This window comes from Gossypium hirsutum, chromosome A08, assembly GCF_007990345.1.
Source record: "Gossypium hirsutum isolate 1008001.06 chromosome A08, Gossypium_hirsutum_v2.1, whole genome shotgun sequence".
NCBI lineage: Eukaryota > Viridiplantae > Streptophyta > Magnoliopsida > Malvales > Malvaceae > Gossypium > Gossypium hirsutum.
The window spans coordinates 62,895,203-62,911,649 of NC_053431.1; the positions used below are offsets into that span (position 1 = coordinate 62,895,203).

At 32.4% G+C, this 16,447-nt stretch overlaps 1 protein-coding gene across 1 annotated transcript; it reads left to right on the forward strand.

Moving 5' to 3' along the window:
* Nucleotides 1-12,542: 12,542 nt before the first annotated feature.
* Nucleotides 12,543-14,838, forward strand: LOC107908036 (BAHD acyltransferase DCR). The gene is made up of 2 exons (XM_016835333.2): nt 12,543-13,157; nt 13,806-14,838. The coding sequence occupies exons 1-2, from the start codon at nt 12,708-12,710 to the stop codon at nt 14,679-14,681; spliced, it is 1,326 nt and encodes a 441-aa protein (XP_016690822.1). The 5' UTR covers nt 12,543-12,707; the 3' UTR covers nt 14,682-14,838.
* Nucleotides 14,839-16,447: the final 1,609 nt, after the last annotated feature.

The window sequence follows — 16,447 nt, forward strand, 5'->3', positions numbered from 1 at the left end:
GGCAATCCTAGACTCAAGAGTTGGCAATAATTTTGGTTTGGTCATGGTATGTACCTAGGAGAGTTTTGTGGTTGAATATGTCATGTGTTGTATGAATATAACAATTTGAACGTTATGTGAATATGTATATAATTATAAGTTGGTAATAATCTTGGTATTGGGTAATTCTTGTTGATAGTATAGGTATGTATGTTATAATGCTTATGTGGTGATAAAGTAATATGTTATAAATGTGCTAGCAAATGAATGGTATGTGTATGCTAAGTTTGAATGGATTTGGTAAGGTTTGTGCATATTTGAATGGTTGAATGGAAACATTATTATAAAGTGTTTAAAATGGTCAAATGATGTAGGCTATATTAATTGTTTTGAGGTGCCTTGGATGACATATTGGATTTGTTTGAATATAATGTTATGTTTGGACGTGACTTGTTGGATTGAGGTGCCAAATGTGGCATATTGGTTAGTCACTTAGGTTGATTGTTATAAGTGATATTTTTGGTATAATATTAATGCTTTTGAACTAGTTGAAACTTGGTATAAAATGTTGCTTGTGGTGTATGTGATTTAGGGTTAGAAAGCTTGTTTTGAAAGATATCTACAAGTAGACACAGCCTAATATACGACCTAACACATGGTTGTGTGCCATACACAGGCATATGACACGGCGGTGTGATCTGCACGTTTAAGGGATTTTAGTGCACACGATCACAGTTTGTTACACGATCTAACGGCACGGCCGTGTGACATCTTTTGAGTATTTGCACTTTTGACCTACACAGCCTCAGCTTTTCATATTGTTAGGGAACACGACTATGGGACCCCAGTTTGTAAATTTTCTTATCTATTTATTCTTGTTTTTATTTGATCCCTGATTGATACCATATTAGTTTTAAGCTTTCGTAAGCTCAATATAAACCCCAAATTGATTGAATTGAATGTTGTACTTGATACTATATGAACAAAGTGATATTGAATTGGTATTTGGACTATGAAATGTAATCGAATGTTTCGTATTTTCTTGTAGCACCTTATAGCTCGGGTCTGATGACCGGACCGGGTATGGGATGTTACACCTTACTCTTTTTTGGCACTCAATTTTATAGTTGAACTTTCAAAATGCATTAAAAAGGCCCTCAAACTTTTCAAAAAAAGTAATTAAGCCCCCTTTTTTTTACACTCAATTGCCAACATGCATCAAAAAGACTCATTGACCGTTAACTTTAACAATTGGTCGTTAAAGCTAATCGCTTCGACTTTTTTTAAGTTAAAGTCACCATGTGTCACAAACACAACGTGACATGTGGCAAAAAAATGATAAAAAATAAAATTAATAGAACTTATTAAATTTTAATAAAAAATAAAAAATACTTAAATTTTTATTATAAATTATAAAAAATATTATAAAAATCATAAAAAATTGTAAAAAATTGTAATTTTTTTATAAAAAATATATAAATATAGAAAAAATTATAAAATTTTATAAAGTCGTAAGAAAATTATAAAAAATGAAAGAAATATAAAATTCATAAAAAAATATAAAAATTATCACACCAAAAAGAAACATTTTATAATTTTTCTATTAATTTTATTGATTTTTATTTTTTATCATTTTGTGCCACATGTCATGTTGTGTTACAACACGCAATGGTATTAACTGAAAAAAAAAACTAGGGGTTATTAGCTTTAACAATTAATAGTTAAAGTTAATGGTTAAAGAGAATTTTTGATGCATTTTATAATTTTTAATAATTTTAAAATATATTTTATATTTTTATTAAAATTTAGTAATTTTTATAACTTTTATTGATTTTTATTTTTTATAAACTTTTTCCACATGTCACGCTGTGGTTGTGGCACAGGGTGGCTTTAACTAAAAAAATTAGGGACAGTTAACTTCAACAGTCAACTGTTAAAGTTTACGGTCAAAAGACATTTTTGATGCATTTTGACAATTGAGTGAAAAAAAAAAAGAACAATAGCTTAATTGCCTTTTTTTTCAAATTTTGAGAGATTTTTACAATATTAAGCCTATTATTTTTAAATAATATATTAAAAAAATTTCTGCAGAATAAATAAATTTTATAAATTTAAAATTTAAAATATTTATTATGAATTAAATAAAAAAAACCCCAAAACGAGGAACTTGGGCTATGAGACTCCCAGCCATTGATATAGTCCAACAAGCCCATTGTTTTTACCACTGTTCTAAATGCGGGCACATGAATTACCTAACTAGCCCAACAACAAATGCAACACCAAGGACTATTTTGCAATTTTTTCCTCTTTTTACGATTAAACTCCGATTGGTTCAATCCTTGACCTATATGATAACTAAGTTAAATTTATCAATTCAAATACTTGAAAAAGCTGAAATACATGCATATTACCTATTAATTTCACTTTGAAAGTTTTCTAAACTTTTACAATTTATTCAATTTAGTTCCTAAAACCGAAACTAGCATAACTTTCACATTTGAGCTCCAATTTTTATACCCATTTCAAATTCATCCATCTACATCTCTCTATTTTCAATAATTATAGAAAAATAAAGCCAATTTTGAATTATTTATACTTTAGTCCCTATACTCAAAATTTAACAAATTTCACTTTACAAATTAGTCCATAATCAAATCTAAACTTATAACCAAGCTATTTAACAGAAAAAACATAAAAAAACATCAAGTGAAACCTTTCAAAACTTTAAGAACTTTAAAATTAGTACTCGGGTTAGCTAGATTAAGCTACAATGATCTCAAAAATATAAAATTTATGAAAAACGAGCTTAGAATTAATTACCATGCAAGGAGAAGAAGATGGTCGAATGTTTCCTTAGTTCATCCATGGTGAATTCAATTGGGAGAAGAAAAATGAGAAAAGATGATAGATTTATTTGTTTTTGTTTTATGTTTTTATCTTATTTTATTATTAATTAAATATTATAATTAACATATTTCCTCTTAAAACCATGCTATGACCGTCCACTATAATAGAATATGACATAATTTCCATTTAAAACCCTTCAATAATATTGTTTGACTCATTTAGCTAATAAAGATTGATAGCAATTAATTTATTTAGTTTTTACAAGTTAGTCCTTGTACTTCAATTAATCATCCAATTATTAAAATCTCTCGATAAAAATTCAATTCACCTATAAAACAGCTCCGTAAATATTTAGTAAAAATATTTATGAGCTCGATTTATAGAAATGAGGTCTCGATACCTCATTTTTTAAAATCACTGACTTTTGAACCGATACACGTGTACCTTGACTAACTTTCTAAATAACCAAAATTAATAAACCATAATTCAATATAATACTATAACGACCTTGTAAATATTAATAAATAATATTTACAGACTTGACCATCAGAGAACGGGGTTTCGAAACCATCATTTTGAGCACCATTGGAAAACATGTTGTTACAGAGGGGCTTAATTGCTTTTTTTTGAAAAATTTTGAAGACCTTTTTGATGCATTTTGAAAGTTCAAGTACTCAATTGAGTGAAAAAAAAAGTAAGCGCTTAATTGCTTTTTTTGAAAAAGTTTGATGACTTTTTTTTGCATTTTGAAAGTTCAAATACCCAATCGAGTGCAAAGAAAAAGTAGGGGCTTAATTACATTTCTTGAAAAAGTTTGAGGGCTTTTTACACTCTTAAGCCAAAATAATATAATATAATACATAGAGTTAGTATTTGGTACACAGACTATGTACTCTCTTTTTTATGTCACAAACAACTTTAAAAAATTATCATTTTTTTTAAATATTTATTTTTTAATATTCTAATAGACTCCTACGAGACACTTTAATCATACTTGTGGAGTTTAAAAAATAGACGTGTCAATTTTTAAAGTTGCTTGTAGAATAAAAAATATATATATTATCAATGTGCCAAATACCCACCGCTTTAAAAATAAAAATATTTACCTTATGTGTAAAAAAAAGTAAACATGTAAAAAATAATAATCTTTTTAAAATGGGCAAGTAAATATCTTAAAAATTGATTGAATAATTTATAAATATGTCATTTATAATATAAAAATATTGTACAACAACGACTTAGCTCCCAAGCTCAATGATTGTTGAGCATCGATTTTTTATATAATGCCTAGAATAATGTATAATTCCTCTTCAACCCTTTAGTCCTCAACTTTTTGAAATTATAGTTAGTATATTAGCAATTTTAGTCTTCAACTTTTATATTCTTTTATTGATTTGACCTTAATTCTATATAAAAATTATAAAAAAAATTAAAAAATTATTTTTTTAAAATATAAAATTCATATAAAAATTCTAGAAAAATAAAATCTCAAAAATATTATTTTTGAAGCACAAATATATATGGGAAATAAAGAAAATCATTATACAAATTAAAAATAAAACCAAACCAAACAAAGTCAGATCATTACATATTTCAATGTTTCTTGAAACTAAATTAATAATATTTTCAAGTCAAGTTTCATGCCATTGAAAAACATCCAGAGACTTGTGAACTTGACTCTAATGTTCTTTTTTAAACAAAAAAATATACCATAAAATTTTAATGTTCAAACTCAATTCCAAATTTCAATCCATTTAAATTATTTTTCAAAACTCAAATTATATTTTAAATTTCATTTAATGAAAAAAGGAAATAAAAGAAGCAACTATTATTATTATTGGAAGGAGATGGAAAGGAGAAGGCGGCATAGCAGGGGCGACAAGCAGTTGATATTTGGATGGATTGGTACAGCAAATATGGATGAAAGGGGAAAAATTCGAGCAGCAATAAATTGGATTTTTTAGTCAGCTAAGAAGGAGAATAGAATTTTTGTATTGGTGGAACAATGTTGACTATAGTGAAACTACCCAAATTTAAATGGGACGGTAGGGGAAGAAATAATAATAAACACACACACACACCATCCTTTTTTCCCTTTCCTTTAAATTTCTCCTTACTCAATTTTAATCCCCACTAATTTCTACTATCAAATTTTACTCCAAAATTCTCCTGACGTTAGAACTGAATTTCACATAAAAAAAAAGAGAGGTCAATTTACGTAAATAATCACGCATTTTATTTTTCTATTCTATTAATCTAAAACCACTATTATTATCATCACTTACATTTAAACACCCTATTCCAACCTCTATTTCAATAATCTCCATTCCATCAACTTGACATTACAATGCCCAACTGTTAACATTAATGGAAGACAACATTAATGGCAAACAATACAAAGTGGTGCAAGTTTAGCAACCTAAAGTTGACTTTGAAAAAGTAGCATGAGATAATTTTTTTTGGTCATTGAGATAATGGGCTATTTATTGTTTGGTCTTTGAACCTCAACTATAAATAGGCTTTCTCATTTCCCATTTCAATCATCCCAACCAATCTTTCTCTCTTAATTTTCTCTCTTCTCCCATTTGAGAATTCTTAAGAAATTCTATTTGTTTGTAATATTTTGGAGATAGTAAAGTTATCATCTGGTGTTAGTGCCCGAGGACGTAGGTATAATTTACTAAACCTCGTTAAAACTCTTGTGTTCTTTTTTGTCCTATTTTTCTTTCAATATTTGAGGGTATAATAGTAGTATTTAATTGTGCTATTAAATTACTATAGAAGGGATATTTTGACTAAGGAAAGACTTGGTATTTAAGAGATCCATGTGATCCACCTCTCTTTCCTGGGAATTGAACTTTGTGTGATTTTTTAGTACAATAAATTACACGCTTCTGACCCTATTGGAACAACAAGTGGTATCAAAGTCGAAGGTTAATCGTAGTATGCTCTGTGGTTGCAGTTTAAACTGATCTTCCACATCAGAAAAGATTTCCTTAGGTATATTGAAAGATTATGGAGAAAATAGTCAGTTTAGGAGCTTCAACATTGTCCATGTGGACAAGACCGACAATTGCAAATGCAAGATTGGCCGTGGAGATCTTTGATGGCACAGGCCATTTTGGTATGTGGCAAAGTGAGGTTCTAGATGCCCTTTTTCAGCAGGGTCTAGACATTGCCATTGATGAAGAGAAACTAGATGATGTACAGGAGAAAGATTGGAAGGCGATCAATCGGTTGGCATGTGGCACAATTCGATCATGCCTTTCTCGAGAGCAGAGGTATGCTTTTTCAAAGGAGACTTCTGCAAATAAGTTGTGGGTGGCACTTGAAGAAATTTTTTTGAAGAAAAACAGTCAAAATAAGCTCCACTTGAAGAAAAGACTGTTTCGCTTCACTTACGTCCCAGATACCACAATGAATGATCACATCACCAAATTTAATCAGTTAGTCACTGATTTGCTAAATATGGATGAGACATTCAAAGATGAAGATTTGGCTTTGATGCTGTTGGGGTCACTTCCTGAGGAGTTTGAGTTCCTAGAAACTACTCTACTTCATGGCAGGAGTGATATATCTCTGAGCGAAGCCTGTGCAGCCTTATACAGTTATGAACAGAGAAAGAAGGACAAACAGAAAAACTCAATCAGAAATACAGAAGCTTTAGTAGTCCGAGATCGTTCGTACACCCTCGGAAGAAAACTCAGAAGGGGAGATCAAAGTCAAAGTCCAGATTTGGGAAAAGATGAATGTGCCTTTTGTCATGAGAAAGGCCACTTGAAGAAAAATTGTCCAAAGTTGAAGAATAAGGGAAAAGCTGCTGTAGATGCTTGTGTTGCAAAGCATGATACTAGTGACTCTAAACTATCACTGGTTGCATCATCATCGTCGTTCCATTCAGATGAGTGGATTTTGGATTCGGGTTGTACCTATCATATGTCCCCTAACCGGGAGTGGTTCTCTGATTTAGTAGAACTAAATGGAGGAGTTGTTTATATGGGCAATGACAATGCCTATAAAACTGTTGGGATAGGTTCAATCCAATTAAAGAATCAAGATGGATCAACCAGAGTTCTGACTGATGTTCGGTACATGCCCAGTTTGAAGAAAAATCTTATCTCATTGGGAGCCCTGGAATCCAATGGTTCAGTTGTTACTATGAGAGATGGGGTTTTAAAAGTGACATCTAGCGCACTTGTGATATTGAAGGGCATCAGGAAAAATAACTTGTATTACTACCAAGGTAGTACAGTTATTGGAGCAGTCGCTGCAGCTTCCGGTAACAAAGAATTGGACTCAATGCAGTTGTGGCATATGAAGTTGGGACATGCCAGCGAAAAATCCTTGCAAATTCTGGCAAAGCAAGGATTGTTGAAAGGTGCAAAGGCTTGCAAATTAAAATTTTGATAGCATTGTGTTCTGGGAAAGCAAAAGAGGGTGAAATTCGGCACTGCTATCCATAATACAAAAGGTATTTTGGAATATGTTCACTCAGATGTGTGGGGGCCTTCCAAAACACCTTCGTTGGGAGAAAAATACTACTTTGTTACTTTTGTTGATGACTTTACCAAAAGAGTTTGGGTGTATACCATGAGAACTAAGGATGAAGTGTTTGGAGTTTTTCTTAAATGGAAAACTATGATCGAAAACCAGACTGGCAAGAAAATCAAGCAGCTTAGGACGGACAATGGAGGGGAATATAAAAGTGATCCGTTCTTCGATGTGTGCCAAGAGTATGGTATTGTTCGACACTTCACAGTTAGGGATACACCACAGCAGAATGGAGTGGCAGAGCATATGAATCGAACATTGTTGGAGAAAGTTCGATGTATGTTGTCCAATGCTGGGTTGGGCAAGCAATTTTGGGCTGAGGCTGTGACATACGCTGGCCATCTTGTTAATCGTTTGCCATCATCTGCATTAGAAAGAAAAACTCCTATGGAGGTATGGTCTGGAAAACCGGCTACAGATTATGATGCCTTACATGTGTTTGGATCCACTGCTTATAACCATGTGAAGGAGTCAAAGTTAGATCCGAGGGCAAAGAAAGCTCTCTTTATGGGAATCACTTCTGGAGTGAAGGGATTTCGTCTTTGGTGCTTAAGCACAAAGAAAATGATCTGTAGCAGAGATGTTACCTTTGATGAATCTACCACATTGAAAAAGGTAGCAGATGAAGATATTCAGACAAGCGATACTCCACAGCAGGTGGAGTGTACTCCAAAACAGGTGGAGTTTGAGCAGATGGGGATTTGCCCAGTTAATAAGTCTAATTCTCCAGTCACAATGGAGGAATTAGAGGTTGAAGAGGTTCTGACCCAAGAACCATTAAGTACACCAAAACCAGTTGCAGTTGCAAGGCCACGGAGAGAAATTCGTAGACTTGCTCGATTTATTGATATGGTGGCCTACGCCCTTCCCGTTGTTGATGATGATATTTCTGTCACTTATCAAGAAGCAATCCAAAGCTTAGAAAGTGACAAATGGAAAAGTGCCATGGATGAAGAAATGCAGTCTCTCCAGAAGAACAATACTTGGGAATTGGCGCAATTACTGAAAGGTAAAAGGGCAATCGGATGCAAGTGGGTATTCACAAAGAAAGATGGATCTCCTAGCAAGAAAGATGTTCGCTACAAGGCAAGATTGAGCTAAAGGCTACGCTCAGAAGGAGGGAATTGACTACAATGATGTATTTTCCCCTGTTATGAAGCATTCCTCCATTAGAATTTTGTTAGCCTTGGTAGCACAGTTGAATTTGGAGCTAGCTCAACTTGATGTTAATACGGCTTTCTTGCATGGTGAGTTAGAAGAGGAGATCTATATGACTCAGCCCGAAGGATACACAGATGCTGGTGGTAGAAATTGGGTTTGTAAGCTGAACAAATCACTATATGGATTGAAGCAATCCCCGAGGCAGTGGTACAAGCGATTTGATAGCTTTATGAGAAGGCAGAAGTACACAAGAAGCAAATATGACAATTGTGTGTATTTGCAGAAGCTGCATATGACGGATCTTTCATTTATCTACTATTGTATGTTGATGATATGTTAATCGCTTCGAAGAGCCAAAAAGAGATAGATAAGCTAAAGGCTCAGTTGAATCAAGAGTTCGAGATGAAAGATCTAGGTGAGGCCAATAAGATTCTCAGCATGGAGATAAGTAGAGATAGACAGAGAGGCAAGCTTTGTTTGAATCAGAAGTAATATCTGAAAAATGTATTACAATGTTTTGGTGTAAATGAAAACACAAAACATGTAAGTACCCCACTTGCTTCTCATTTGAAACTTAGTGCTCAATTATCTCCGAAAACTAAAGAAGAAAGAGAATATATGGCAAAAGTCCGATATGCTAATGCAGTTGGGAGTTTGATGTATGCGATGGTGTATACGCGGCCTGACATTTCACAAGCTGTTGGAGTTGTGAGCAGGTATATGCATGATCCTGGAAAAGGACATTGGCAAGCTGTGAAATGGATTCTACGGTATCTTCGAAAAACCGTAGACATTGGTTTAGTTTTTGAGAAGGATGAAACACTTGGTCAGTTTGTAGTTGGATATGTTGATTCCGAATTTGCTGGTGATTTAGATAAACGTCGTTCAACTACGGGGTATCTGTTTACTCTTGCTAAAGCCCCAGTGAGTTGGAAGTCTACCTTACAGTCTACAGTAGCTGTGTCTACTACAGAGGCAGAATATATGGCAGTTACAGAAGCTGTTAAGGAGGCTATTTGGCTTAATGGATTGTTGAAAGACTTGGGAGTTGTTCAAAGTCACATTAGTTTATATTGTGACAGTCAGAGAGCTATTCATTTAACGAAAAATCAAGTCTATCATTCAAGAACCAAGCATATCGACGTAAGATATCACTTTGTGCGGGAAGTCTTTGAAAAAGGAAAAATTCTACTTTAGAAGATTCCGACAGCAGATAATCCCGCAGATATGATGACCAAGGTGGTAACAACAATCAAGTTTAATCATTGTTTGAACTTGATTAACATCCTGAGAATTTGAGCACCTTTAGGTGTATGGCGCTCGAGAGCGCATTTGTAGGCACTACAAAAGATAGCTTTATCGAATTTGGGGAGTTGAAGGAAATGTGTGAAGATGTGATTATTCTAATCAAATCTTCAAGGTGGAGATTGTTAACATTAATGGGAGACAACATTAATGACAAACAATACAAAGTGGTGCAAGTTTAGCAACCTAAAGTTGACTTTGAAAAAGTGGCATAGGATAATTTTTTTTGGTCATTGAGATAATGGGCTATTTATTGTTTGGTCCTTGAACCTCAACTATAAATAGGCCTTCTTATTTCTCATTTCAATCATCCCAACCAATCTTTCTCTCTTAGTTTTCTCTCTTAGTTTTCTCTCTTCTCCCATTTGAGAATTCTTAAGGAATTCTATTTGTTTGTAATATTTTGGAGATAGTAAAGTTATCATATGGTGTTAGTGGCCGAGGACGTAGGTATAATTTACCGAACCTCGTTAAAACTCTTGTGTTCTTTTTTGTCCTATTTTTCTTTCAATATTTGAGGGTATAATAGTAGTATTAATTGTGCTATCAAATTACTATAGAAGGGATATTCTAATTAAGGAAAGACTTGGTATTTAAGAGATTCATGTGATCCACCTCTCTTCCTTGAGAATTGAACTTTGAATAATTTTTTAGTACAATAAATTAAACGCTTCCAACCCTATTGAAACAACACCAACAATATTTCTTTCTTACCCACAGGTGAAAATGAAGCAATGGCACCATAATTTACCTACATTTTTAAGCTATAGTGATGAATATTTAATGCTGGCCAGACTTAATTTACCTACAATTATCAGCTCTAGTGATCAACATTTATTGCTTCCCAGCACTTTACCTTAACACATCATGAACTGTCCATCACAATTCTTTTATGCAATCATTTAATGTTTCAGTTTTCGCCTCTTATTTCCCACCTTTTCCTCTGTCAATTACAACCATAAAATATGATGTACCACTGCCATTTTCTTACTAATTATAAAAAAATAAATATTATTTTTAATTTTTATTAAATAAAAAATTAATTAATTTTTTAAATTAAAAATATTAAAAAGTTTAAGGTGAAAACATTAATTTTTCATCAATTGATAAATAATACAATCTCAAAATAAATTAAAATAATTTTTTTTTGTAAAGTTAAAAACAAATAATTTATTATACCTAATTTTTAGGTAAAAACATGGTAAATAGTATTTCAATGGTCCCCTTTGGCTCTGTTTCCTCAGGAGCTGCCTTTCCCTTCCGTCCTTCAACAATGATAACAACATTACATTTACACAGTGATAGAATGGATTTGTGGGAATCTTATCCGTCATATATTTATATACATTAATATTTTACGCCATATAAATTTTAATAGGTACATTTAATTATATTATGTTCATCTATACCAAATTTTTTTTATTTACTTTTGAGTATATACATCACCAATCATCTATTTATTATTTAATTTTATCTCTCTTTTTTTATTACCAGTAAATTAATATAAAAATAAAAAACATTCAAAAATTCAGAATAATTAAATAACTAAAAAGATAAAATCGAATAATTAAATGGTTATGTTATAAATTTTTAAATTTATTTACTTTCAAAATTTTAAGTCAGGTAAACATTAGTAAATTCAAGTAAGTTAGATTTGAGTTGTTTTATATTGTGGACTGGTTTGTTGAGTTCACATTAATTCTTTGGATGGCCCATCAACCAATTTACATGAATCTAATTGTTGAAAGAGCTATATTTAATATTATTATGTTCCATATTTCATAACTTCAATCATAGATATAAGTAGTGTTGAGATGATTCATACTTTGAAGAGTACATGGAAAAAGAAAATCTTAATAATTTTAATGATGCAAATTCAAATTCAAATTCAGATAATGATGAACTCAGTTAAGGATCAGCATATGATAATAAGGAGTACATATTAAATACTAAAGAGGGAGTAACCCAACAAATATGTATTAGAACAATTAAATAAAATTGCATAGAATGTTTATTTTTCTTGTTATTTTATTAGTAATAATAGAATATCAACAACTTTTTTAAGAAGGTTTAATTTTAACTTGTTTAGAAATTATTTTTATCATAATAATAATTTTTTTATAGTAACTAATATTTAAAAAAAATATAAATTATGTAATTATGTATAATTATAATTTGTAGTACCAAACATAACATAAAAAATTATAATATAATTACACTCTGCGAACTAAACATGTCTAAATAATTAGAGTTTGGTTGAATTGAAACATAACCTTAATATTACTTATTATATTACATCTTATTGTAATGACGGAAGATTTGGCATGTGTGGAAGGTTTAAGTTGAATTAATAGCTGTGGGATTAGCCTTAATTTACTAGTGTTAGTCTTCTACGAAAAAAAATATATCATAGAAAATGACATTCGCTGAATGATAAGAAGAAGACATTAAATATTATATGAACTAGAATTATTGATATAATTGTAATTTATAATTTAAAAAATATTAAACATATTTATGAATAAATTATGATAAATATAATATTACAAATTATACTTCAACTAATTTTAAGGTGTTTTTAAGTGTAAAATTATAATTCGATCGACAACTTAATAAATTTGTAGCTTCAAACCAGAAGAGGGGACGGAGGCAGAGGCAGGGGCAGGCATATTAATGGGTCACAACTGCTCTCACAGGCAGGCATATTAATGCAACCCCCAACTACATCATCAGGTGTTTATGTTTCTATCTCATCTTCTATAAGTATCTCCATTGTCTAATCTCCTTTTTCTATCTACAACTTTTTGCATCTTTGAGAACTATATTCTCTTTCTAAAAATACAACAAAATATTAATTAGGATATATGGCAGGTGATTCAGGGAAGAAGGAAGAGATGTCAAAGGTGAAAATCATCAGCACAAGTCATGTGAAGCCTGGAAAGATGATAGGAAGAAAAGAATGTCAATTGGTTACTTTTGATCTCCCATATTTGGCATTCTATTATAACCAGAAGCTGTTGTTTTACAAGTGTGGGGAGTTTGAGGCGAAGGTGGAAAAACTCAAGGATGGGCTGAGAGTGGTTTTGGAGGAGTTTTATCAGCTAGCAGGCAAGCTTGGTAAAGATGAGAATGGGGTTTTCAGGGTGGAATACGACGATGATATGGACGGTGTAGAGGTGGTGGAAGCCACCGCCATGGAGATCGGCATAGAGGAACTGGCGACTGAAGACGGCACTGCCTCTTTCAAGGACTTGATACCCTACAATGGTGTTTTGAACTTGGAGGGCCTTCACAGACCCCTCTTGTCTGTGCAGGTAATCACTTTCTTTAACTTGCTGTTTCTTGTCCATTAAATTGATGAAATTGTTACGTTAAATCACAGAAAAACTATTATGGAGCTCACTAGGAGTACAACTACATTTTGTTCTTTCTATAATCATTATACATTAAATTTTTCATACAGAGAACTCCATAATACTTTTACCATTAAATCTCACGTGTATACTGTTAAATATCACGTGTATACTGTTAAATATCATGTGTGTATATATATATTATTTCTATCTATACGTCAAGGAGAGGTTCGTATTCCATTACATATCAAATATGTGTTGATATCCATTAAAAGCATAATGTTGGATATAAAAGGAAATTTTCCTATAACTTAATTTCATTCATGTGATTGGAGCATTTAGTGTCTCATGCCAACCCACCTGCAATTATTTCATTTTGATACAACAAAAGCTTCAACCCTCTCCACTCGCCTTTTTTCCCTCTCAAGTTCATGGGCTAGATCCAAAGTAGTGGTAGTCCACTTGATAAAATGGACCCATTAGACAAAAAAAAATCAAAATAATGACAAAATATTTAAAAAAAAGAGACTAACCCATTTTATAAAATATATCAAATCATAAATATTAGAAAAAGGAAGTGCATAGATTCATAATGATATTGTGGGATAGGTAACCAAGTTGAAAGACGGAGTGGCAATGGGGTGCGCATTCAACCACGCCATCCTTGATGGAACTTCCACTTGGCATTTCATGAGCTCATGGGCCCAAATCTGTAGCGGGTCCAACTCCGTCTCAGTCTCGCCGTTTCTCGAGCGGACCAAAGTCCGAAACACCCGCGTGAAGCTGGATCTCTCGCTCCCACCTAACCCTGTCAACGGTGACGCCAACCAAGGCCCCCAGCTGAGGGAGAAACTCTTCAGGTTTTCTGAAGCTGCCATCGACAAGATCAAGTCAAAAGTCAACTCTACCCCACCATCCGACTCCTCTAAACCATTCTCAACTTTCCAATCTCTAGCTTATCACGTTTGGCACCACGTAACCCTAGCACGTGAACTCAAACCTCAAGATTACACAGTTTTCACTCTCTTCGCAGATTGTCGTAAAAGGGTTGATCCACCCATGCCAGAAAGTTACTTCGGAAACCTGATTCATGCCATCTTCACCGTCACGGCAGCCGGGTTATTGTTGGCTAATCCACCGCAATTCGGTGCATCGTTGGTACAAAAAGCTATAGAAGCGCACAACGCGAAGGCCATCGAAGAACGAAACAAGGAGTGGGAAGCAGCGCCGAAGATATTCGAGTACAAGGATGCTGGTGTGAACTGCGTGGCGGTGGGGAGCTCTCCCAGGTTCAAGGTATACGATGTGGATTTCGGGTGGGGAAAACCGGAAGGGGTGAGGAGCGGATCCAACAACAGGTTTGATGGGATGGTGTATTTGTATCAAGGGAAGAGTGGTGGGCGGAGCATTGACGTGGAGATCGCCTTGGAAGCTGGAGCATTGGAGAAGCTGCAGAAAGATAAGGCGTTTGTGTTGGAAGTTTAGATCAATAATCAAGACCTCTGTTATCATTTGTGGTTTTGATCACAACAAATGTTTTGTTTGTTAACATTTCTTACGCTATCCCTAGTTTGTTACTTCAAATCTACTAGCTTGTCTTTGGTTATGCTGTGCTGTCAATAACAACACTGAACTTATGTCTTATGTTGGTAACGCTGTCGTTTAGGACGATACAAACGTAGCTCATGTTTGTTCGATGGAGAAATACCGAGTTTTTGTTATACATTTACAAGAATATATATATATTTATAAATTGGTAAAAAGAACTCTCTAGTCCCTCTCAATTTCAATATTAAGCAAATTGGTATCTTCTCAAAGTTATTTAATCCCTATCAATTTAAAAAATGAGCAACTAAGGACAATTAATCATAATGCTAATATTTTTCTGTCAATTTACTTAAGTTTAATTGGTATAATAACATATTTAGCTCTCATAATTTATATATTCTATCAATTTGGTCATGATTTAATAAATTTAGCTTACAATATTTGTGCAAACGTGTAAATATTGAGACTAAATTTGTTAAATTTTTTAGGATAATTACCAAATTAACAAAATATACAAACATCGGGAGCTAAAATTGTTATTATACCAATCAAAATTATGTAAATGACGAAAGACATTAACACCATGATTAATTGTCTTAATTACTCACTTCCTAAATTGTTAGTAATTAAATTAGTCCGATTTTTTTTTAGATAGATCAATTTGCTTAATTTCAAAATTAAGAAGAACCATAAAAGGTTTTTACCTTATAAAATTTATGCAAAAACTAAATTAAGCTTTGATTTAAATCATAAATGCATATTTTAAAAATCATAATCTCTAAAATATTTGTGATTTTTTAGATTTATTGTGAATTTAAATTAATTTTTTTATAATTTAAAAAAAAACACTCACAGTGATAGTTGTTATTTTGCAAAAAAGACTGACTTTTTGGTCACTTACTAAGTGAATTGATTTATAGTTGACTTGTCACACAAATTTAGCCAAATACTTAAATATAATATTAAATTATGGTACTCCATAATAAGAGTGAAAAAAAAATTATGTAACAAATTATAAAAGGGCAAACTATATATTTGGTCACTTGCTGTTAATTCAATGTATTGTATACTCATCTTAGTCACCCATGTAGCACCCTCATATCTGACCCGATCGTCGAGTTTAGATACTGGAATGTCACATTCATTTTCAAAGTAACTTCAAAGAAATTCGGTTCAATTCCTTTATGATTTTAAGCTAACATGATCAATTGGTGTTTATAATAAAGTTTCAATTGATTTTCTAGGCTTTAATTGAGCTTTTGTTAGCTATTTCAATACTTTCGAGTCAAGTAGGGACTAATTTGTAAAATTTTTAAAACTTTAGGGGTAATGTCGTGATTTCAAGAATCTCCATGTCATGACGTGACTGTCTGACTTGTGCTTATCGCGACTTTGAGGCCTTTGACGTCGTGACCTCAATTCTGTTTTTGCCCTGTTTTCCATTCTTCAATTTATCAACTAGGACTTCATTAATTCATTTTATAACTCTTCTATTATTTCTTCCCTCATCTTCATTCCACATCTTATATGTATATGTATTTATATAAGAATCTTTGAACTTCAGTATGACATGCTTATATGTAATAGTCACTAAATTATTTATATATTGCTTTATAGTGTTCCGAATTAAGACCCACTTTTTGTTTTAGAATCTAGACTAAATAACCTTTTTACCATAAAAATTTCAGAATTTCTACTTAAGC

Coding starts and splice junctions, on each gene's coding strand:
- LOC107908036 (XM_016835333.2), top strand. CDS start 12,708: ATGGCAGGTGATTCAGGGAAGAAGGAAGAGATGTCAAAGGTGAAAATC. Junction 13,158..13,805: donor GACCCCTCTTGTCTGTGCAG/GTAATCACTTTC, acceptor ATTGTGGGATAG/GTAACCAAGTTGAAAGACGG.